Consider the following 22,336-nt stretch of genomic DNA (forward strand, 5'->3'; position numbering starts at 1 on the left):
AATACTGAAAACGTAATTATTGTTATTATCAGTTTATATCATTTATTTCACCTAAATATATGTATATTTACTTACTATGTACGAAATTAAAATTCTTTTGAATACACAATCGTCCTTTACTCACTGCTAAAATAATAAAAGCTGCTAAAAATAATAAATACCAATTTATTGCAAATTTAATAAATACTCTCGTTGTTTTATTGTTGCTTTATTATTTGTTATTTGGACATATATCATCATTATAATAATTAATTTCTAATTGATCAGACAGTAATTTTTTGCAATATTATACATGTGTACTTCACATCTTTCATCGTATTTCACATAACCTCAAATATTATCGTTACAACGTAATACTAAATAAGATACAACATACTTATGCAGATATTAATTATCATATATGTACAGTATAAAAACGATTACAGACATCTATGATGGAAGAATATCCACCTATTATTGTACGTTTGGCAGTAAATAGAGTCGATTTAAATATAATAAAGAATGAAAACATACAACCTCGAATATATACACCAGGAGAGGAGATTTCTAGTCAGCCTGACTTTTTAAGGTAAATACCTTAAATTTTATTAATGTAAGAAGGAAAGAAAAAGATTCATTTGCCATATTAATTTTGTTAGAGGACATGGGACATACGTGGATGATGAAAACACATTACGCGCATCTGTAGCTGGCGTTTTAGAAAAAGTAAATAAACTTATTTCAATAAGACCTTTGAAAGCACGTTATCAGGGTGAAATAGGAGATGTAGTTGTCGGTCGTATAACCGAGGTACAACAGAAGCGATGGAAAGTTGACACAAATTCCAAACTTGATTCCGTATTATTGCTGTCTAGTGTTAATTTACCTGGTGGTGAATTGGTACGGTTATAATAATATAATTTCTCATATAGTTTACGTATGTTAAATAGTTTATAAGTTTCTAGGCAATGCTATCTTGTATATAATTTGTAGAGGAGAAGATCTGCAGAAGATGAACAAACTATGAGAAGGTATCTCCAGGAAGGAGATTTAATTTGTGCAGAAGTACAAAGTACTTTTGTTGATGGTTCGCTCTCATTGCACACTAGGGTCTTAAAGTATGGTAAATTGTCTCAGGGTATAATGTTGAAAGTATCACCGGCTCTTATAAAAAGAAAGAAAACCCATTTTCATAATTTGTCAAATGGTGCAAGTCTAATATTAGGAAATAATGGTTATATATGGATCGGAACTAGTAAGAAAGATACTGATAGATCAGAAGGTGGTTTCACGCAGGATTTGTCAAGGATTCCTCAAGTAAACCGCGAAGTTTGTGCACGATTACGTAATTGTATTTTAATCTTAGCGCAATGTAATATCCAACTTACAGATACATCTGTTACATACGCTTATGAAGAATCTATGAAATATAAAGTAAATGAATTGCTAGAACCAGAGGTAATGATTGATGTGTCGCTACTAACTCATCAAAGACTAACACAACAATAATATTTTGTTCCGATTTTGTACAGATAAGTACATAGACAAATGAAAAAAATTTATACTTTATCATAAATTCTTTATGTAAAATAAAGCAATAAGAAAATTTAAAACGTTAAACTTTATTCATTTTATTTCCTTATATCAAATTATTTGCTATTTCGGCACTATTAAATGATATTTGATGTTGATAATGCTATATTATTAGTATACAAATAGTAATGCAAATATATAAACAAAACACTGTAGTGTAATTAAAAAATGAAGTGCATGTGCGACACATATATTACAACAGCTTTATAACTTACTGCAGCCTTAAAGAGATTTGAAAAATAATATATAATGTAATCGCACATTGCTAATGCGGTTATTGATTAAACAAATAACATAGACGCAAGAAGTCACATCAAAGGAACATGGATGCATGTTTTACTGCATTTGATAAAGATGGAGATGGATATTTGTCGATTACGGAATTTGAATTCATTTGTCGTGCACTATTTCGTAATGATCGTGGGAAAATTTATAACGTCGATGAAAATCAATTGAAGGAAATGTATTCTATATTTGACTTGAACGGAGATGGAAAAATTGACAGAGAAGAATTTGAGGTATTTATACATTTGTAAATATTATATTGTTGAAATGATTATCAAGTCATTTAGTTTATGTTATCTTAGATATGCTGGAATCGATGGATTAAAACATGCACTCGTCCAAAGAGCGCCTTTTTAATTGTGGATGTACAAAACGATTTCATAACAGGTTCTCTAAATATTAAGCAATGTGCTGCCCAGCATGATGGTTCAGAAGTAATTGAACCAATTAATCGTTTATTAGAAATTGTACAATTTGATGCAGTGTTTTATTCTCTTGATTGGCACCCTATGGATCACGTATCATTTATTGACAATTTACATCTAAGGTAATTAATCTAGATCGATTTTGACTTTAAGTTAATAGATTTATGTTTCCAACGTAATTTACAAATTGAATATTTTATCTTTTTTACAGAGATGTTGACCCTAGTAGCGGAATCTCAAAAGAAGCAGCACAAGTTTATGATACTATAACATTCAGAGGTCCGCCGTTGTTAAAGCAACGACTTTGGCCGCGTCATTGCATTCAAGACTCTTGGGGTGCTGAACTTCATAAAGATCTGAAAATTGTAGACAATGCAATTAAGATATACAAAGGAACTAATCCAGAAGTAGACTCATATTCCGTTTTCTGGGATAATAAAAAGATGATGGAAACAAGTCTATCTTCACAATTACAAGAAAAGGGCGCGACAGATATATATATCTGTGGATTAGCCTATGATGTTTGCGTCGGGGCTACTGCAGTAGATGCACTTACAAACGGTTATCGGACTATTCTCATCGATGATTGTAGTCGAGGAGTAGACCTTGTTGACATTGAAAAAACTAAAGCTACTGTTATAGCTGATAATGGCGTAATTGTAAATTCAAGTCAAGTGAAAGCAATGGTCGAAGGAAAAGATCGCCGACCAGAACTTGGATATAAATTAGCTTTAGAAATTAAACGAAAATTAAATTTTGTAGATGATGATAATCAATAATTTTATTTTCTTATGTAAATTGTAAATTAGTATGAAAGTTTGTGAAACGAATATTAGATAAATTAATGCAATATTTTATATCAGAGATTTTGTTTCTTTGAGAATCGTATTTATCTATAAAATGCTTGAGAATAAATTATTTTCTGCATTAAATATGAATGTTACGTTTTTTCTCTTATAAACTACATACTTCTACCTAATTTTACCAAAATAATTGTCCGGTATAAATGTTAAAGTTAAAAGATTCGAAACTGTTAATTTATAATTATAGAGCCACATCTGATGGCCTTTGCGCGAAACATACGAAATGTGAGGTTATGTTTGGAGGAATTATTTATTTGTGTGAATGGCCATTATATTCCGTATACAAACGTTTGGGGGGACCTGGTATAAACATGTTTTATCATGTAAGTTGTTTTAATATAAAATATAAAATACATATAAAATACTCGAGGATATAACTTAAAAATCGTAAAAACTGAATAAATATTAATTTTAAAATGTTTGTTAAAATAAAATATTGTGCGAATAATTTATTTCGACTACTCATAATTTATTTATTTATTTCTACAATAATTTGAATAATACAATAATACTACAATAATAAAAAAATATTTATTTCTTCGATAATTTATTTCTACAGATATCATTAGAACACGAAATTTTATTACACCCTAGATACTTTGGACCTCAATTATTAGATACAGTGAAACAAAAACTGTATACTGAAGTAGAAGGCACCTGTACAGGAAAGTAAGTTTAAAACTATGATTGAAGTAGTATGCATATATTTATTCTAAGTAATTATGTATAATAATTCTTGGTATCTCAGATATGGTTTCGTAGTTGCTGTAACAACAATAGATAACATTGGCGCAGGGATCATACAGCCAGGACAAGGTTTTGTTGTGTATCCTGTTAAATACAAGGCCATTGTATTCAGACCATTTAAAGGAGAAGTATTAGATGCTATAGTAACACAAGTAAACAAGGTAAACATTAAGTGCAGTTCTAAATTTCTATGAAAGTATAATTTAAAAGATCATATATTCTCTATGTTTTTGTTAGGTTGGAATGTTTGCTGAAATAGGGCCACTTTCATGTTTTATATCGCACCATGTAAGATTATTTTTATGTATCTTATAATTCTGGTTGTATTTTGCAAATAACTAAATCTTTTTGCAGTCAATTCCAGCAGATATGCAGTTTTGTCCAAATATAAATCCACCATGCTACAAATCTAAAGAAGAGGTAGGTATTTAAAAGATGTATACAATAAAAAAGTATAACTTAAAAATTGTATTCATAAATTCCAGGATGTAATTATTCAACCAGATGATGAGATAAGGTTAAAAATTGTGGGAACAAGAGTCGATGCAACAGGAATTGTTAGTATTCATAACATATAATACTTCGTCTTAATATCTTTTATTACATGTTAAAATGCTAATGTCATATATATTTTAGTTTGCTATTGGAACATTGATGGATGATTATCTGGGTAAATATTTGTTTTATCAGCCTAGTGATTTCTTACAATATTATTCATTTTCATAACACATGTTTTCTTTTATAGGACTTGTGTGTAATTGAATGCAATCAACACATAGATTGTTCTAATGTAAGCTTTGCATATAAATTAAAGTAATATTTTATTATAAAATAATAACTTTTATATACCATATAAAGTAGGGAATATTTATTTAATTTATTACCTTTTAAATTCTATATTGTTTAAATATATGCGTCAGTAAACATGCATCTACTTGATCATGAATAAATATCTTATTTATTATGAATTTGAGATTGTAAAATAATACGTCACAACAGTATCAAAAACTGTATTTAAAACAAAACATATTTTTTTCTTTGTTAACAATCACTTATAACAACAATGCGGTAAAATACCAATGAAATCATATAAATTATATCACATACAAAATTCTGTTACTCGCGTATATATATAGCTTTAATGATATTAATCAATATAATTTAATCTACTCATAAGCTTTTTTCAATTATATTATTTTAATTTATTCGAAAGTATTAAAAAGGAACATTTTTTTAACATGACTATTAACTATAATTACATAAATTTAAACAATATATTAATTATGTAACTTCATTATTTATTTCTTTTACATGCTGTAATAATTTAAAAAATTGCAATAACTGTTTTATTTTATTCGAAGCAGTTTAGTATATCTTTTTAAACAAAATTGAGTAAAATGTGTATCTAAACCTGATAAAGCAACAAATAATGCAAGTTTTGCGTCAATGGGTGACTTAAATTTTTCTGTTACATTTTGATCAGGCATCGTTTTATCGACGACGTGCTTAAATACCTTCCCATCATTGTTAACATAAAAAGTCGAAAAACCATCATACCACCTGTTGGTAAAAATATAAATGATATAAATATAGATAAATATAAATTTAAACAGGATTATAAAAGACAATTGTAGAAGAATTACAAAAATGACTTACGCTGGTGTACTCTCTGCTTGTTCTTTTGAATTCCATATTTTAATTTTCCAAAATGTAAGAAATACACGTGTACCAGAAATACCTACTATACGCCAACGAACTTTAATACTGTTATCCTCAGGGTGCATAGTCATTTTTAAGACCTCAAACTTAACAAAAGCATACTTTAAATGCCCTATTACTTTTAAAAACGCTACTTGCTTAAAATAATGCTGGATACCACTGTAAAACATTTTTAAATATATGTATTATTTGTTTTGAGAACATTAATAATAAAAATATTTTACATTATGCACTTACACACTTGTTGTTCCTCTAATATTGTTGACAAAAACTAAATCATTTGTATAGATTCCATAATCCAATTGTTTAACAAATAGAAGCGGCAACTGAAAGAAATAGATGTTAATATTTATAAAATTTCATCAAGTTTTATGCAATTCAAAACAATTTCTTTGCACAAAAGAGAAACATACATCCTTACGAAGAATATCAAACACATTTTGTAAATTTGATTCAATTGGATTACGATCCTCAGAAGCTTGCATCTCATTTACACTACGCACATTAGGAGCAGTTTCTGTGTAAAGTATCCCATCCTTTTGAGAGCTAAGTAAGACATTATCAGATATCCTCTTAGTCATTACCATCTTTGTATATGGTAAATAAAAACTTTTATTTCTTAAATTTAAGAACGATTTTTCCCATTGTGTATTGTTCTTTAATAATGTCATGTCTAAATCTAAATTGATAACACTTTGCATTTGAGTATTCATTTGTTTTCGTTTATGTAACCTAATAATTCGCTGTTTAGTCCAGTTATATTTTTTGTTTTTATGACCCTCAATATTAGCATTAAAAAAAGCTGGTTCATTTTGACTTAACAAATGAACTGTTGAATTCAAATGTTTTTCTCTGTCATTTATTATTGAGCTTCCTTGCGTATCTAAAAACTATAATTAAGAGTCAGTTATTGAATATCTATTTTTTATCAAAATTTTGCTTTCAAAAATATTTGAATAGAAAAATCATAGTAAAATTATAAATTAAGTAACACATAAAAGAGAGATATACAGAAATAAACAACCACTTAATAATACATAGCTTTTGTCACTTACAAGCTGTTAAAGTTTTTAATAAGAAGGACATGAATTTCCATACTGTGTTAGTATATATTAACAAAATTCAATACAATGTCTATTCATTTTAACAATTCTACCAATTAATATTTTCCAAAATCTCAAAAATTTATGTAATACTAACATATCGAAACAATAGGAAAAAGACGAAAAATATTAAATGACTTAATCGTTAATAATGCCTTTGTGAGAACGATAAAACATCAATAAATTATTATAATAAAATGATTATTACATAATTATATCGAGGTTAAGTTATTCTACGCAATAATACGAGTTCTTGAAACGGAGGTCTTATATGATGACAATTAAAAATGTCATATAAATATAAACGATTAACAATTATTGTACGAAAATTATTAGTATAATTATAACTTACTTCATCCAAAAACAAAGAGGGTTTAATATTATTTAATAACTGATAGTTGATATCAGTTGCTTGTTTTCGTACATTAACAAAAGATGTAAATTTATTTGAAATAGGACGTAAATAAAATGACATTTTTCTGGATCTTTTGTTTCACTGATTTCTATACAATGTTGCTTAATTACACATATAATGTAATATAAAATAGAATTGTCGGCATGACCTTAGTATCATGTTATAGACAGCCTCCGGCAAATTCACACATGTTCCATTACAATTTCCAAGCACTTTTAACAGATGTTTGAAATTTGAAAGATGGCGCTTGTGTTCAGTGGCAAATTTGAAATTTTAATTGAAATTTTAGTACAGCACGTTCAGACATATCTTAAGTGAAAAGTAAGTTATAAAATCATATGATAATTTTTTGTTTATTTATGTACATTTATTAACATGAAGCTGCATCGATGACATATTGCGCTATGATATATGAGGTTAAAAAATAGTGGTAATGGTACAATTACAACATTAATTGAATGCAATTCTTTTCATTTTAAAGAAGAGTTAACATATTGCACTCAAATTATTTTCCAACATAACATTGAAAAATATATCGTTGATAAAAATGTAATATATTAAAATAAATAATTTCGATATGTTGCATTTAAATGTACAAAAATACATTCGTGCATGTTAGACATTTGCAGAATGCTAATTTATCGAACGTTCAAAACTATAAAAGGTTCATTAGAAATATTTTGTTACAATCTATAACGTTATTTTATCATATAAAGAACAGTAACAAAATCTTTACATCATATATTATTTGCTTGAAAGATATTTGTAAATATAAAATTTATATTAATAATTCAACATTACATGATGTTTTATGCGCGTTATTAGAAGGCAGCGTTACTAATTAAAAGATAGATTAAATGTTACATAAAAAACACTATATCGCTTCATAGGCAACATCAACACCAATTCTAGTTACAGAACCATTGAGAAATTCTTCAAGTTCATCGCGTTCTCTGTTCTCATCTCTTGAACGATGTAGCGAACGTTTTTTCTTCTTTTCTGCTTTATCTATTTTTTCTTTATCTTTTTCTTTATCCTTAGACTTCTTCTTTTTCTTCTTCTCTCTATCTTCCGTCTAGAAGCATTTTATTTTGCAATTAATATTATTAAGCAGTGTGAAATTACGCTAAAGGTGTTTTATATCTGACACGTACCTTTTCTTTATGTTTTTTCTTCTCTTTTAACACAGGGCTCCCACCATCGGAGCTCATATGACGTACGCTGGTATTGTCGAGCAACTCTAAATGCACATTAGAACTTGTTACACTAACGTCTAAACTTTTGTCACTCAGCTCCAATCTATCTTTTCTAGTGCTATTACTGCTTACATCTTCACCACCCTCGGGACTTTGTCTCCATTTGGAATCACGTCGAAGCCAACTATCAAATGCATCCGAGTTAATCTCTTGTTGTTCATTTATGTCATAATTGTTCGATATTTGTAATTCTTGGTCTATAGATGAAATAGAATCACGTTTCGTAATTTGTCGCAGTTTTTCCGGATTTATTTCTGCGTGCGATAAAGTTTCACGCTTGTGTTTTTGTTTGCTTAATGGATTTTCAGCTAATTTAGGTTGAATAGGAGGCGTTGCTTCGTCAGCTGATGACAAATCATCTTCATATCCGGCAACTAAGGGATTTGCAGTTTCGGTATCACTGTTAAGAATATAAAAAATTATAAAATATGAAATACAAAAATTAAAAATAAATAACATATTACAAGTTCATTTTTACTTATATATTCTTAGTATACCTTTCAGAATCTAGCTCCTCATGCTGTACCTTTTGTGGTGAAACTTGACTACTATCTTCTAAAAATGATCGATCTAACAATCCATCATCTGGTACAAAATCTTCAACACTAGTTAAGGGTATACTTGTATTTGGGCTATTAATATGCGTTCCTTTATCTATTTCATCTTCCTTTTTATTACCAAATATTTTTGACATAAGTGATTGTGGTTTGCTAATTGAATCTCGTCTGTCAGAATTTTCACTTAAAAGTTCAGCCATTTTAGAATCTGCTTTTGAAATATTTTGTGTACTAGATAATGCAGATGTAATCTGTGAATTTTTAATAGGAACTGCTTGAATTTCAGAAGTGTTTGTAAAATTTTCCTTCTTTGGTATTGATTTAAAATCTATATTTTTCACTGGAATAGGAGTTCCACCTCCTATTGGGCCAGGCATAGATACTGATCTTTTAACTTCAGCATTTACATTTATATTGCCATTGGAAGATATATTATGATTGCTCAAAGAAGATGTGACATTAGGGACTAGAATACTGGCAGAGACAGAATCAGCAAGTGCTCTTCTTCTGTTAACAAGATTATCCAAAAATTTGTTATAATTGGCATCATCACTATCTTGAAAGAGATCAAGTTCTTGTATTGTCAAACGTGTCTCCTCCTCATTAGTTTCAAGTTGTTTCAATAATGTTTCTCTTTGCAGTTGAAGAAAAGGAAGATTAAAGAATTTGTGCAAAAGTTTTAATCCAAAGCCATTTCTCATAGATGATTCTGCATACCTGACCTGTAGAAGTAAAATAAAGTAGAATAATATGTTATAAATATGCTTTTCAACCAGTCATTTATAGTTAATAAGATCAATAAATTTACTTGCGCTGTTCTTTCATGTAACGAATCAATAAAGTATGTTACATGATCTGATGTAACAGTTCTGTGATGTGACATATCACAATGATTCCCTAAAACAATTACTGGAATATGGTTAGGAATTTTTGGAAGTTCTCTTTGTACATAATCAAATGTCCAAGATTTTGTAATATCCATCATAATAATGACACCATTGGTCCCTTTATAAACATCAAGAAATTCTGCATCTAATGCGGGCTCCTCAATAATATTTTCAGACTGCGAATTGTCCATTTTTAAACCTTCTAACTTTTTTCTACGTCGTCCTTTATCTACAACATCCCAAACTTCAACTTTAACGATATCATCAGTAGCTTTATAATTCCATTGAATACTGGTTACTTGTATTTCCTCCGTTGGTATATATTCCTCTATAAATTTTTGGCCTTGAAGTCTATGAAATAGACAAGTCTTTCCTACATTTCTGTCACCCTTTATAATAATTTTCACTAAAAATAAAATTCCTTTCATTTAAAGCATTTTGTCCATTTTGTAAAATCAGTTCATTACACTTACTATTATATTGTACACCTTTAGCAAATTTTCTTTGTAAAGTTGTTGGCATAGATTGATGAGCTGGTCTAGGAGATATATTGCCAACTCCATCTGACTTTCCAGCTAGTCTTTTAAATGCAGAGAACATTGTATATTTCTTCTTAACTACACTAATGATAGTTCAGATAAGGATTTTTCCTTATTTTTATAACAGATATCTAGAAAATTATATATATCTAAATACATATAGATTATAGATTTTTATATTGACTTAACAGAGAATATAACACATTTTAAATAAGCACAAGCTTGAATTATATACGTATTATTTATACAAAATAAATGAAACAATAAAACATAAGCTGCCTTAAATTAAAAAAAATATTTAATGGAACAATATTCTAAACATTACACAATATATGAAAATATCCCATAATTGAATTATATTTGAAATCCATGGAATCAAAAGTATTGTATAAATAGTGAATTTAAACAACAAAAGTATAAAAAAATATTTATTAAATGAATTGATATTATCTGATGTTTACTACAGTCATGCTACATTGCATACATTACAGTTATTATAGAGAAGTAAACATATTATTTTAATTGCTTTTGTAATAAATTTGCAAGTGAAAATAGTTGCTTACCACATGTTATATCGAATTTTCCATGGAAAATAAAAATTTTTTCGTAATACTTAACAGATCTAATAAAACTTGGGCAGCTGTCACTTAGCAGCTGTACGTATTTTTTTTTGTCGTAATGTTGGCAATTAATCACTTATTTTATTATATTCGTAACATCGTTAAATACTATAAGGAGTATCAAGAAAAGCACTATTAAAATAAATACTTAAGGATCGTTATCATAATTTGCATATCTTTCTATATCACGCAAATATCTATAGTAGTATTGTAAAGTTGGTATTAATGGAAGCGGTGCTTTTCAAAACTTGATTATTACATCTTAAATATACGAGTAGAATATAATCTTTCCTTAGGATTAAATGTTAATTTCATCTTCTTAAATACTAAAATTATTTATTGTAAATTGTATATTGTTAATATATTATATACAATTATAAATTATTGACATAAAAAATGTTATGATTCACTGAAGTCTTCTATAGTGGCTTGATAAAGAAGTGGTTTCAAATTTTCTACTATCACACTATGTTGTGCTCCATGTGTTATTGTTAATATCAAACTAGCCTTTCTTAACGTTTTGATAGCTTGTTTTAACTTTTTCAAATATACCTCAAGTTTTCCTATTGATAAATAAAGTATTCCAGTTGACGGATGAATTTCTCCATAATATGTTCTGAAATATGAAAATAAGTTACGTTCTATTTATTAATTTAATATACTCAAAAAGATTCTCTTCTTACAAATAGCCATTAATAAGTTTTTTAGCATAGGATTCAGCTTCTTCCCAATGTTGCAAATTTATAGAGGAGTCAAAAGCAGTTTGTAAAGTCTGTACATACTGCACATTGAGAGGATGTAAAATGCCTTCTTGCCTTGAGAGACACATTTTGCTTACGTCCAGATCTACTCTCTTTTATAAGGAATTTATTATATCTTATATTAAATCAATCAACTATTATTATTTACAAGAAGGATACAGGCAATATTCTTCATATTTTCTAGATGGTATGCAGTAAACTCAGATATTTCATCAAAAATTTCTTTAAAATTTTCTGGGAATTTTGTATTACACTTTTCACATAAATCAGCATTCGGGGCACAAGGATATGTACAAAGTTTGTTTGGACATGCTGCTGCTTCTGCCATTGGTTCTGGTTTTTCACATTTTTCACAGTCACACCAAAAGTAATACGAACTTTGTAGTTCTGCACGTCTATCTCTCGTTGTTTTAATTACATCAATGTATGGTATCCTTATCTATACATGTTTAGTCATAACTACATTATACTTTAAACGGTTGTCTGTTGTCAAAAAAGATTTTATTACAATGTTATAGAAGCAAAAAAGGTTAAAAGACTTGCCTGAGACAAATCTAAAGAAGGAAGATCTTCTATTGCTTTAACAGTTATGGTAGTTCCCTCAAAGGTTGCTACAGCATTAGGTTTGCAACTATGATCCAGAATAGAAGGTCCCAAATAAATACCAACACCAATATTCATATCCGAATTAAATATACTAAAAGAATTAATAGTAATTCTGCCATAAATACCCAATAATTCTGCAGTACTTGGTATAGGCATATCTTCAAGAAATTTATGTAAAACATTGCATAAGCATACAAAATGTTCCATTTTTTTCTCATCCTTTTCTATCTCAGAACGATCTAATAAGATGGTATTTTAAATATCAATTGAGTAGAAATATATAAATAGTAATTCGTTTTCTTATATAACATAAAGGCTTACGAGACATTAAGTCCTTAAATTTCCTATAACTAGTTTCATTATAATATCCTCTTTCTTCATCTCCCCCTTGATTTAATTTTATAATTATACGTGCCATTAGTCTTGCAACATTTGATATACCCCATGGTGAACATTTTTTTAATCTTGCACATTCTTTACTATGCATGGGCCAAGACATTTGTTGACAAGATTGATTACAATAATAAACATACTGACAGGCAGAACATCTAAAGAGTTTTCCACTAAAAGCGACAAGATTTAAATAATTTCTACTTATATTATAGCACTGCAAATCAGCAAACTAATTATTAATTTGCATTACAAATAAAAATATTATGTAAATTAAACCTTTTAAAGCAATAATCACACCGGACATTTTTATATTTTGAACAAAGGACATAAGCAAATGGTTTGGCGGTAAGAATAGTGGTGCCTTTTTTAATAAAGTTTTCACTTTTGCTCATTTTTAAAAAAGTTATTTTTATTAATAACGTTTAATTTAAGACGAGGTATAACCATAGACGAGGTACAGATTAGACCTATCATCTTATAGAACTTGATGTTCCATGATCTGAAATACCGATCGTGTAAAAAATCAGATTTTGTTATGTCCTTTATGATTTAAGGTCCATTTATACATAAGATAGATCGAGCATTGACCGACCACAAGATGAGCCTGCAGCGAGTTGATAAAAATATTAATTAATTTGTTTTAAACAAAACAATATAAATATCATAGACCTGTCACGATGTGGTCTACAATTGCAATCAGCTGCAATCTGCAACGAGCCCGTGCATTTGTATACATGGTTATTGTTATCACCGAAAGCGACAACGTAGGCCGCGTTCTATAGCTAGCGACCGATTTGTAAAGCCATATAAAGCATATCTCGACTACAATGTAATATATATTACACCATTGACTAAGGATAGGATAGACATGACATTAAATAGAACTTCGTACCTCAGGTTATGAAATACCGACCTGCCAAAAAAAACAAAACAGAGTTTCTTACGCCCTTTGCGATTTTCTACGACGAACATAGAAATTATTGTAGACAATTCGTCAGTGATTATATCACCAACAAGCTATAGAATTATAAAATAGATGACGTTGGCCCACCGACGTTTCGCTATTTTACCGACGTAATTACTAAGAACATTTATATCTATCGCTGCTTCGTCTTTGACGCCTGAGGTATGCGAACAAGAGTCCTGTTGTCACGCTTGTTGTTGGAGACACAAGATCGCGCTGTGCAACGAATCCTAACAAATAAATCGGGGCGCCTTTCTGTGGACAAATTGACCAACATCGTCCGGTCGGTAAGAGCCTTACCCCACCGTGGAAATGTCCAGGTCTGTATATACGACCATGTACTAGACATGTTGACGTCACAAAGATGGCGGTCAAGAAACTATTAGTTTCTACTGCGTTCAAATATCAGGAAAGTTTTAATTTAATTATTTCGATAAATAAGGGAATATTATAATGAGTATAACATAATGAAAATATGAGATAAGCTCTATAAAGCACTAAGTGCTTTTAATATACCAAATTTTTGTTTTCAGTAATTTTTTAATCAAAAAAACCTGCAACAACTGGATATCGTGATACCGACAGTATTTTGTGAATATCTCGGAAACCAAGGCCCGAGCGGAGGTTATATGTATAGAAAAAAATTGTTCAGAATCACACCCTCTACAACATATTTAAAAATCATTGAAATCGGTGAGGAAGGTATGATTCTGAACAACTATCCTTGTCCATGGCTAATTTGTTCTTCTCTTTTTATCGCTCTTGTAAATGAACGTGCATGCGAAACACATACATCACGTCAAAAATATTATTCGCAGCCCATCGAGTACTGAAATTACTATTAAAATGAAATTCAGGTTTTATTATAACAAAACATTATAACGAAGAAAGTAAATTTAATGTTAAGTCTAAAAATCTATTGTGTGTAGAGTTACTTGTCTATCTCGGATCGACAAGTATGAACTTCACCGTAGAATCGTACAATGAAACAGGTTGATGTAGAGTGTAACCACAGACGAGCATATCTCGTTTGTGGTGGAACTACATAAATAGTTTCTTGCAAATGCTAGCGTGGAGCTAAATAGGGCAAATCACTAACTTCATAGGTTCTTGTATATGCTAAGATGAAATACCTTTTAGCACTTGGCCGTATAGTGCAGTACTAGTTCGAGAACAACGAGAACAATCAGCGTGAGCATTCTTATTCTCTTTCTGGCTACGTAGACCCACTAAAATTATTAAATACGGACGTTTCTTTATTTTTTCCTTTAATTTTCAAATGATCGAATGATAAATCGAACTGCTATTAAAAAGAGAAATATGTTTGGAATATATACATATTTATTTAACGACCATGATATGCCTAATCATATTTATTTGCTCATGTACTGTTACTAATAGATGCTATACGCTTAAATACAGATGATGTATTACAGAAACGAATATACCAAAAAACTTAGCAATGTACACGCTATTCAAATCACTTTTAAATAGATTACTTTATCGTTTGTCGATTACATTGTCTAACAAGAGGAAGGGTGTACCGTTGAATATATTAATTTCATGGTGTCGACACTCGATGATTGAAAATATCGTCGGCAAAACCACCTCTCCGTAAAAAGGGTCGTGGTTAAAGAAAGTACAAAACAAAAATGGAGGGCAGTAAGGTACGAGAAGTGGATGAAAGTGGATGGTGGAACGAAAGAAACGGGGAAAGATAGATATCTCTATACAAAAATAATTGGCAAAAAGCGAGAAAATAAAATGATCTCACGGACGAATAATGAGCTATGATACAAGTTGTCGAGATAATACTTTTTTTTTTAAAATGAGATTAGACTGAATCGTAATCTTTTCCTCATATACTTCATACACACAGGCATACACAGATTCAAATTTTCTTAGTTTTTTAGATCTTTTCACGCATACTCTGCCTCTTTCTCTCTCGAAATCTTTCGATCTAGCACGCGTGCATTTCGCTATACAATGGCTACGATGATAATATACTTGTTGTGTGATGTAAAACAATAATACATGATTGCTAATGATTGCGAACAAACGAGACTGTCATCAATAGTGTACCTAATTTGTTATGCATGACGCATTGCTGTGTATAATTGATCTTAAAAGAAAATAAACACAGACAAAGAAAAATATAGAATATAACAAAATGTTCGCGCGACTAAGAGATATCGGTGCACGACTGTTCTCTTTTCGAATCACAATCTTCTCAAGGAAGAGGACTCTTTTTATACATCGTGCAGCCGGCACTTTTTCTATCTGATCGGCGACCGACCAGCGTTAGCTCGAGCAACGCTTAGCGACGAAAACAGAAAATATCTTACACGCAAATCTCGATGCTTTTTACAATAAAAACCTCTTCATCTTTGGTAGAAACTACTAAATAAATTATATTGTCGCTTACAGTAAGAATCGATGTTCGAATCGAACGCTCAAACAAAAAGCTTCCACGGAATAGTGAAAAATTCAACAGCTCGAATAATATGTTCTTTCTCTTTTCTTTTTCTTTTCTTATCTGTTTCATCCTTCTCTTCATCGTTCGACGGAAGAGAAGTCTTTAATAAAAACGTTATGCATCGCGCACGAACAGAAAAACGTCGTGCGTCCGTTTTGCTGCTCGAACGCGACAACACGAGCAGGTAAACTAGAGAAATATGCACACATATATACGGTCCTGAAGTACGATTCGGTGTGCTTGAGGATGTTACATGTTGGCGTGTCAAACGTCGTTAATAATACAATATACGTTTATTCTTTCGTTATTCGATTTGCAGGCATATTCTGAGCTTAAAAATTTGGGAACAAATTCTGACGAATATACGTAGGTTGCCAAATCATTTGTTTCGTTATATTTCATATGTTTTGTCAAATTATTTGTTCGTAAGAGAAAGCAGTTATAGTTGATAAGAGCGTTTAGTTTGACGCGAGGCTTAAAAGCTAATAATCGTTATCGATAGATCGTTTAATAGGATATAACAGCGGAACGATCGGTAAATAAAAGTTTAAAAATGTAGACATATAGATATGTAGACTAGCCAGATACGTGGAACTATGAAGGGTCAACTTATTTACGAAAACAATATTACTAGTGTACGAAGACACTACACAGGTCCAACGTGTCGAATCGGTATAAATGAACCAAGTACTAGTACCAAGCATTAACTGTCTAAAATTTGTTACGTATTTCTATTTATCGCGTTACATACATTTATATCGACAACAATCTGCCTATATCGATTCCGCAGTATAAATTTCCGTAATATAGGAAGTTTTCCCTCTTTCCTTTTTCCTATTTCATGATATTTGGAAATCACAAAACTTCTAGTAGCCATATAGTCATTACGTGCATATGACTACTGACTCAACTATAGAATTATCGTAAATAATTAGTCAACACACTGTATATTGATTTATGCGATGCGAATGGAAGTCATTTTGAATATACATCTCCAAAAATATTGTGAACACATATCTGACAAAGTCAATTTATTATCATATTCTATGAAAATGCAAGACTTGTTAGAAATATATATATATGTATGTATATATATATATATAGAAATCGTCAATTTGGGCACATTTTTCATAAAAGAAGAAACTTTGAAATATAGTAAGTACATATACGTCGCAAGTCACCTAGTATCTCATGTTACGTCTCTCCAAAGTTCCATTCACAAAAACTAATCGTGTATATCGGGGCCAGTGGTACATTTAAAGGTATTTTTGTTAGCGAACCATTAATTTCTTTCAATTTTCATCTTATTGGCATTCGATTATATTCTAAAACAATATTTCAAACCTGAAAAACTGACTATATTTCAAAATCAAGCAACTTTAGAACTCATATTCGTCAGAATTGTTTCTTCGATGATTAAGACATAAAATACATTTGCAAATCTTTCAACATAACTTGGAGTTAATTCCACGGTACAATTCTTCGTAAATCATGCTAGCGTTTACGGTGGATGCGGCTGTGCGGGTGTCAAGGTACGTATATACGATGCAGAACGAATAACAGAATTCAGAAAATACAGAAGGGAAATGAAACGAAAGAAGAGATAAACGTCGTGTACATTTGTCTTTCGTTTTCATCTACCGCCAAACAAGTCGATCGACCTCGTTGCTGTTCGCCAACCAAGAAATCCAGCGTGTTCCTTAAACTTAAAGGCCATCGACTTTCCAGTTCGTTCAATTCTAACGAAGAAAAGTCGCTTGGGACAGGTTTGCGTAAAGCAATCTAATGTTAAAACGTGGCGATACAAAGCCAAGGGTCCATCGACTTCTGTCAAACGAGAACTACGGGGTATCGCGTGATTCGCGACCAGATTCGATACAAATAATCCTAAATGCTATGTGTCACATTAAATTCGACGTAAATTATCTACTTAAATCATTTGCCTACTTACTAGGTAGCCTCTATTTTCGCACGCCTTTCACTCTTTCGCTCTCTCGCTCTCTCTCTCTCTCTCTCTCTCGCTCTCTCTCTCTTCTTTCAATTTGCGCTCTTTCTCCGCTTGCGTAGCTTCGTCAAACCTAGCAAGAGTATCCTCGTGGAACGTCCCACAGCAATACGGTATTTCCTTTGATGTTGCGCTACTAAAGGAGGAAACACACCAAAAACTAGGACGAACTAAAGAGAAAGTCAGACTTGGAGTAGTCGCTTGCTCCTCGTTGAGATTTCCTCTTTAGGATACGTACTAGAACATTTACACGCGAGCAATCGTATCGATCGAGTCATCCTCGAGACTCCTCATCCAGAAGCATTCGTCAAACGCGAGAGATAAAACGATCTTCGTGTTCTTCTGCTTTGTCTGGTGATTGTACGTGTTTTACGGCGGTTCACCGGGTGTCTGGCTGATCCTCACGCCGATGTCCATCAACGGTGTCAAGGTGGTTGCTCCCTTTTCTATCTCTTTCTCTTAACAGGACGAGCTCTTCAGCTCGCCAATGTCAGCGATGTTTTGGAGTAACGCAGCCGCCTCGTTGCTCGACTGGCTCGACTTGTATCGTTGCTTCAGGGTGCTCAATGCGGACAACAGTTTTGTGTTTGACGTCATTAGACGCGAATTCGCGGCGTCCAAAGCAGCTATTTGTTGCTCTTGCGCGTCGATCACGCGCTGCTTGTACGACAACGCAGCCGACATCTTCTGTTGTTCGCGCCGTAGCTCCTCCTCCACGGAGATTAACCTAGAATAACGAAATCCGTGATCATTTTAGCCGGTTCTGCTCACGTCAACGTGTTTCGTCGATATTTAGATTCGGGCGATCCACATCGCGTGTTCGACCATGGTGCAATCTCTGTCTTACACTCCGATCGCTTTTCTTCCCTCTTTTTAGAGGAGCAAAGATTGAACATTTCATTTGGAAAATTGGACGTTTATCTTGTACAGACGAAAGCTCTCGTTAAGAAGATCTTTCTTAGACGAATAGAGGTTGCTTCGATGGTTCTGAGCACACACGGAATTCAGCTTCACCCGAGAACTCTCTCGATGCATTCGCGTTTGCCACTTTTATTCAATGGAATCTTTAGTCGAAAATTTTGATATTTTAATCGATGCAAGCAATACGAGTAAAATGTAACAAGAATCGTCGAGTTTAAGAGAGATTTCACGGGGAGGCTTAAAAGGATCCAAGCGTACCACGATGCATATATCGAGTAAAAAGAAAACACCGATAAATAGTTTGGAAACGAAAGTGAAAGGAAGCAACAGTGTAAAGTATTTGGTGCAAAGTATCATACGCTCGAACAACCAAAAAACAGAACGATCAATAATGCAATGGGTTAAGAGAGCTTTTTTCGATCAAAGAAGCGAGGAGTCTGCTTCTGCGATTGGCCACAGTCAAATTCGTGTGCGTGTAAGTACGATAATGTGAGAGGAAATGTTCAGGAGAGCACGACGCGAACAACTATTCCGAACATTTCCCGCGCACGTTGCAACGCACTACGCACAGCTGACACGCAAAAATCATAGTGGTTGCAAAAGTGAACCGTGCACGCGTGGAACAGAACGAACGGGTGATCAGAGGCGTGTGTGAGGCTGTCGGTATATCGGGTATTGAGAAACTTTATGAAGTATTGACATGTGGCTGACCGAGAGAATGTTTTTTGGACGGTGATGTAAGTATAAAACACGCAGGGTGAGAATGCTGGTCCGTCGAACAGTGATTTTGAGTATAGTTATATATATATACAAAAATTAGGTGAACAAACTTAGAATTTCCGTATCGAATTGCTTTTCAGTATGCGCACAGAGAAAAGACAGTCTGGCACGTATCTTTGTCGAATAAAACCAAGATAGAGGACAAGATATATATATATATATATATATATACACACACACATATATATATATATGAGTATAAAAACGCTAAAAACATGTGATGTAACAATGTAAGAAGCTTAGAAATATAATTGACTCTTACACCAAGGTCCAGATCAAGCCAGAGTATACCAAATGCAGCGGAATAGAATGCACAGGAACACACAATCAATTAAACATAGATTATTTCGAGAAACAGTAACAGAGTTCGAGTTACGCGACTCGATGACAGTTTCCTTCTTTTAATATTTTCTTTCTTTCTACTATTCGATACTTTTTATGCTAAAAGGTAATATGTGTTTCTTCGTTTTTACTCTTCGTTTGGCTCGGCTCTTGTACTTTATGCGTATATTTACAGAATTTTATCTAACTGTAAGCAACAGTTTCTTTTGGCCGGTTTGAAATCATTGGCAGACGGAGCTGAATAAACTTTGCGTCTTGCGATGAAACATCGTAAATTTACGTTTACATCTTTATCTTTATTTTACCAATATATACGTAGGAATGTTTTTTCTTGAGTAAATAGAAAATATATTTTTCAAAATATGTACATACACGCTTTGAATTTTGCGTTGCACGAGTCGAAGGTGTGTTTCTACAAGGTAAAAGTAAAAGAAAATGTAGAAATAACAATCGAATTTGAGAGTCAATTACTCATTGCGATCAAGACCAAACACCGTATATTTTGCGTCATGTTTTGTTAATTCTGAAGATATAAGAATAAAAAATAAAGATAAAGAATAAAGAAGAAGATAAAGAATAAAAGTTAAACGACGAATGAAACAAAAATAAACGGAACAAAAGAAAAGAAAAGGACAGATAAAAAAACTCAAGAAGTAAACGTGTAATGAAATCGATAATATACACAGAGAAAGAACACAGGAACATTAGAACATAGAACAAAGTTGTTGAAAGAACTGGTAACTGGTAACGTGTCTGATTAAGGAATTCTAATTTTAGAAATTAAGGATTCATAAATGAATATCTTTGTATATATTTTAATACCGATATTTCACGAAATTGTGTAATCAAATATCAAATTAAACACGACGTATTATAAATACGCAGGAACATTCGCATTTATGAATTCTTAAATTGCATCTAATATGTACCGATCTGATATTAAGCCTTTCCTAAATTTGTTAAGCCACGTTCTTTTATACCTTTTTAAGCTACGTTTCACTCAACTCTGCCTGCCACTTCGGAGATCGCGTTTCACGATCGCTGTTGGATCTCGCCGAGAATCGTGTATCCAAAAATGATGTCGCGAAGAAAGCATCGAACAAACGATCGATAGTCTCTTCACGGATATCTTTCGATCTTCGTAGAGAAGACGTCGAACGAGAAAAATCGCGGCGAAGAAGAACGAAGGAAAGGAGGGAAGAAAAGAGAGAACCGACGTGTGACTGATGATGAGACGGAAGGGTTCGAAGGGTGAAACGTAAGAGAAACGTGGTAGTCGTCACGGTGATGGGGTGATTACACTCAGGCAAATAATCAATCGGTGGTTAGTGGCAGCGTTAATGAGGATTAAGTACCTGGAAATGATGCTCTTCATCTTGGTATCCGGTGCAACGCCGTCTATATCGGTATCCTCGGTTGTGCCTAACCGGGCCCTCAGTCGATCTACGCTACTCTGCAACCTCTCGATTTCCACTTCGTACTGGAAACGAAGAGACGTGGCGTTGTTAGTTACAAGACATACACGTTACAAAGGCGTTCCGTTAGGCGACAGGTCAGAGAGAAAAAGACAGAGACAAAAAGTGACGATCTTTCGCACGGTAAAAGAGGAACTTGTTATTCACAAGGTATACGTTACTACGAGTATATATACACACATACGGACGAGTTACGATGGATTAAGAGAGAATTATAAGTTCCTCTTTGATCTCGTAAGACAAGTTCTATGGAAATCGAATTATTACGGTTCCTTTGCCTCGATCGCTGCTGAAAGTCGAAGAGATTTTATTTTTTTCTTCGGTTTTGCGGATGACGCAATAAATTGAATTGTACGAATGGTTTTTAAATTTGTATAGAACTTAGAATTTATAGAACGATTGCTTCGACAAATGCTATTTCACGATTATTCCTGTCCTTGCAAATAAAGTCAGATTAATTAATTATTGTATCGTAAGTAACGAGAATAAAATAAGGCGTACACGTGGGTGAATGAAAAGCGAACACGTAGAGCTCCAACTTCAACGAGTCTCTAACAAGTATCTAAAATCTAAATTTCTATTAGATTTTCGAAAACGCAAAGAAATTAATAGCATATTTTTACCG

At 32.1% G+C, this 22,336-nt stretch overlaps 6 protein-coding genes and 1 long non-coding RNA gene across 20 annotated transcripts in view; 2 read left to right on the top strand and 5 right to left on the bottom strand.

Moving 5' to 3' along the window:
* Window positions 1-431: 431 nt before the first annotated feature.
* Window positions 432-3,061, top strand: Naam (Nicotinamide amidase). Its single transcript, XM_069112654.1, has 6 exons — window positions 432-568; window positions 639-879; window positions 973-1,437; window positions 1,881-2,090; window positions 2,160-2,404; window positions 2,494-3,061. Exons 1-6 carry the CDS (start codon window positions 432-434, stop codon window positions 3,059-3,061), a joined length of 1,866 nt encoding a protein of 621 aa, XP_068968755.1.
* On the bottom strand, window positions 2,498-3,386 carry LOC138179652 (uncharacterized). Its single transcript, XR_011173094.1, has 3 exons — window positions 3,258-3,386; window positions 2,839-3,175; window positions 2,498-2,638 (listed from the first exon to the last, which is right to left on the bottom strand). It is a non-coding gene; the product is annotated as an uncharacterized LOC138179652 (long non-coding RNA).
* Window positions 3,323-4,927, top strand: Rpb7 (DNA-directed RNA polymerase II subunit RPB7). Its single transcript, XM_069112655.1, has 8 exons — window positions 3,323-3,468; window positions 3,705-3,814; window positions 3,894-4,053; window positions 4,130-4,180; window positions 4,247-4,312; window positions 4,378-4,449; window positions 4,529-4,562; window positions 4,638-4,927. Exons 1-8 carry the CDS (start codon window positions 3,379-3,381, stop codon window positions 4,652-4,654), a joined length of 600 nt encoding a protein of 199 aa, XP_068968756.1. The 5' UTR covers window positions 3,323-3,378; the 3' UTR covers window positions 4,655-4,927.
* Window positions 4,928-5,070: 143 nt separating this feature from the next.
* On the bottom strand, window positions 5,071-7,333 carry LOC138179660 (uncharacterized). The gene is made up of 5 exons (XM_069112687.1): window positions 7,067-7,333; window positions 6,025-6,501; window positions 5,849-5,937; window positions 5,549-5,770; window positions 5,071-5,452 (listed from the first exon to the last, which is right to left on the bottom strand). The coding sequence occupies exons 1-5, from the start codon at window positions 7,187-7,189 to the stop codon at window positions 5,239-5,241; spliced, it is 1,125 nt and encodes a 374-aa protein (XP_068968788.1). The 5' UTR covers window positions 7,190-7,333; the 3' UTR covers window positions 5,071-5,238.
* A 159-nt stretch (window positions 7,334-7,492) lies between these two features.
* On the bottom strand, window positions 7,493-11,175 carry LOC138179656 (rab-like protein 6). Of its 2 annotated transcripts, XM_069112680.1 has the most exons (6): window positions 10,932-11,175; window positions 10,303-10,499; window positions 9,751-10,235; window positions 8,883-9,664; window positions 8,284-8,785; window positions 7,493-8,204 (listed from the first exon to the last, which is right to left on the bottom strand). In XM_069112680.1, the coding sequence occupies exons 2-6, from the start codon at window positions 10,427-10,429 to the stop codon at window positions 8,004-8,006; spliced, it is 2,097 nt and encodes a 698-aa protein (XP_068968781.1). In that variant the 5' UTR covers window positions 10,430-10,499; window positions 10,932-11,175; the 3' UTR covers window positions 7,493-8,003. The 2 variants fall into 2 exon arrangements, with proteins under 2 accessions (XP_068968781.1, XP_068968782.1); XM_069112681.1 differs by lacking the exons at window positions 10,303-10,499; window positions 10,932-11,175 and having other exon boundaries at window positions 9,751-10,058; window positions 10,129-10,235.
* Window positions 11,176-11,297: 122 nt separating this feature from the next.
* On the bottom strand, window positions 11,298-14,142 carry Smyd3 (SET and MYND domain containing, class 3). 2 transcript variants are annotated; one of them, XM_069112686.1, is made up of 6 exons: window positions 13,662-14,142; window positions 12,677-12,918; window positions 12,293-12,594; window positions 11,909-12,188; window positions 11,672-11,834; window positions 11,298-11,604 (listed from the first exon to the last, which is right to left on the bottom strand). In XM_069112686.1, exons 1-6 carry the CDS (start codon window positions 13,718-13,720, stop codon window positions 11,388-11,390), a joined length of 1,263 nt encoding a protein of 420 aa, XP_068968787.1. In that variant the 5' UTR covers window positions 13,721-14,142; the 3' UTR covers window positions 11,298-11,387. The 2 variants fall into 2 exon arrangements, with proteins under 2 accessions (XP_068968787.1, XP_068968786.1); XM_069112685.1 differs by lacking the exon at window positions 13,662-14,142 and adding an exon at window positions 13,025-13,653.
* Window positions 14,143-15,070: 928 nt separating this feature from the next.
* raskol (Ras GTPase-activating protein raskol) overlaps window positions 15,071-22,336 on the bottom strand; it is a 257,001-nt gene continuing 249,735 nt past the window's right edge. For 10 of the 12 annotated variants that reach the window (XM_069112675.1, XM_069112677.1, XM_069112671.1 and 7 more), the window contains 2 exons: window positions 21,592-21,716; window positions 15,071-18,920 (listed from right to left, as the gene is read on the bottom strand). In XM_069112675.1, the coding sequence (XP_068968776.1) occupies window positions 18,653-18,920; window positions 21,592-21,716 (393 nt within the window). In that variant the 3' untranslated portion in view covers window positions 15,071-18,652. The remainder of the gene's footprint in view (window positions 18,921-21,591; window positions 21,717-22,336) is intronic. The other 2 variants (XM_069112672.1, XM_069112670.1) reach the window with 2 other exon arrangements.

The sequence above is a fragment of the Bombus flavifrons genome, chromosome 5 (genome assembly GCF_040668555.2).
Source record: "Bombus flavifrons isolate JBK064 chromosome 5, iyBomFlav1_principal, whole genome shotgun sequence".
NCBI classification, from domain to species: Eukaryota; Metazoa; Arthropoda; class Insecta; order Hymenoptera; family Apidae; genus Bombus; species Bombus flavifrons.

Bases quoted from the DNA above. Each gene is read 5' to 3' on its own strand.
- Naam (XM_069112654.1), top strand. From the start codon at position 432: ATGATGGAAGAATATCCACCTATTATTGTACGTTTGGCAGTAAATAGA. The intron at 1,438-1,880 runs GTAATGATTGAT...AGACGCAAGAAG, and splicing joins ATGAATTGCTAGAACCAGAG to TCACATCAAAGGAACATGGA. The intron at 2,091-2,159 runs GTATTTATACAT...ATGTTATCTTAG, and splicing joins TTGACAGAGAAGAATTTGAG to ATATGCTGGAATCGATGGAT.
- Rpb7 (XM_069112655.1), top strand. From the start codon at position 3,379: ATGTTTGGAGGAATTATTTATTTGTGTGAATGGCCATTATATTCCGTA. The intron at 3,469-3,704 runs GTAAGTTGTTTT...TTATTTCTACAG, and splicing joins GTATAAACATGTTTTATCAT to ATATCATTAGAACACGAAAT. The intron at 4,450-4,528 runs GTTAGTATTCAT...TATATATTTTAG, and splicing joins GAGTCGATGCAACAGGAATT to TTTGCTATTGGAACATTGAT.
- LOC138179660 (XM_069112687.1), bottom strand. From the start codon at position 7,189: ATGTCATTTTATTTACGTCCTATTTCAAATAAATTTACATCTTTTGTT. The intron at 6,502-7,066 runs GTAAGTTATAAT...TCTTAATTATAG, and splicing joins CCTCTTTGTTTTTGGATGAA to TTTTTAGATACGCAAGGAAG. The intron at 5,938-6,024 runs GTATGTTTCTCT...TATTTCTTTCAG, and splicing joins TTGATATTCTTCGTAAGGAT to TTGCCGCTTCTATTTGTTAA.
- LOC138179656 (XM_069112680.1), bottom strand. From the start codon at position 10,429: ATGTTCTCTGCATTTAAAAGACTAGCTGGAAAGTCAGATGGAGTTGGC. The intron at 10,236-10,302 runs GTAAGTGTAATG...TTTTATTTTTAG, and splicing joins TAAAGGTGTACAATATAATA to TGAAAATTATTATAAAGGGT. The intron at 9,665-9,750 runs GTAAATTTATTG...TTACTTCTACAG, and splicing joins TACATGAAAGAACAGCGCAA to GTCAGGTATGCAGAATCATC.
- Smyd3 (XM_069112685.1), bottom strand. From the start codon at position 13,140: ATGAGCAAAAGTGAAAACTTTATTAAAAAAGGCACCACTATTCTTACC. The intron at 12,595-12,676 runs GTAAGCCTTTAT...CCATCTTATTAG, and splicing joins ATTTAAGGACTTAATGTCTC to ATCGTTCTGAGATAGAAAAG. The intron at 12,189-12,292 runs GCAAGTCTTTTA...AAACATGTATAG, and splicing joins CTTCTTTAGATTTGTCTCAG to ATAAGGATACCATACATTGA.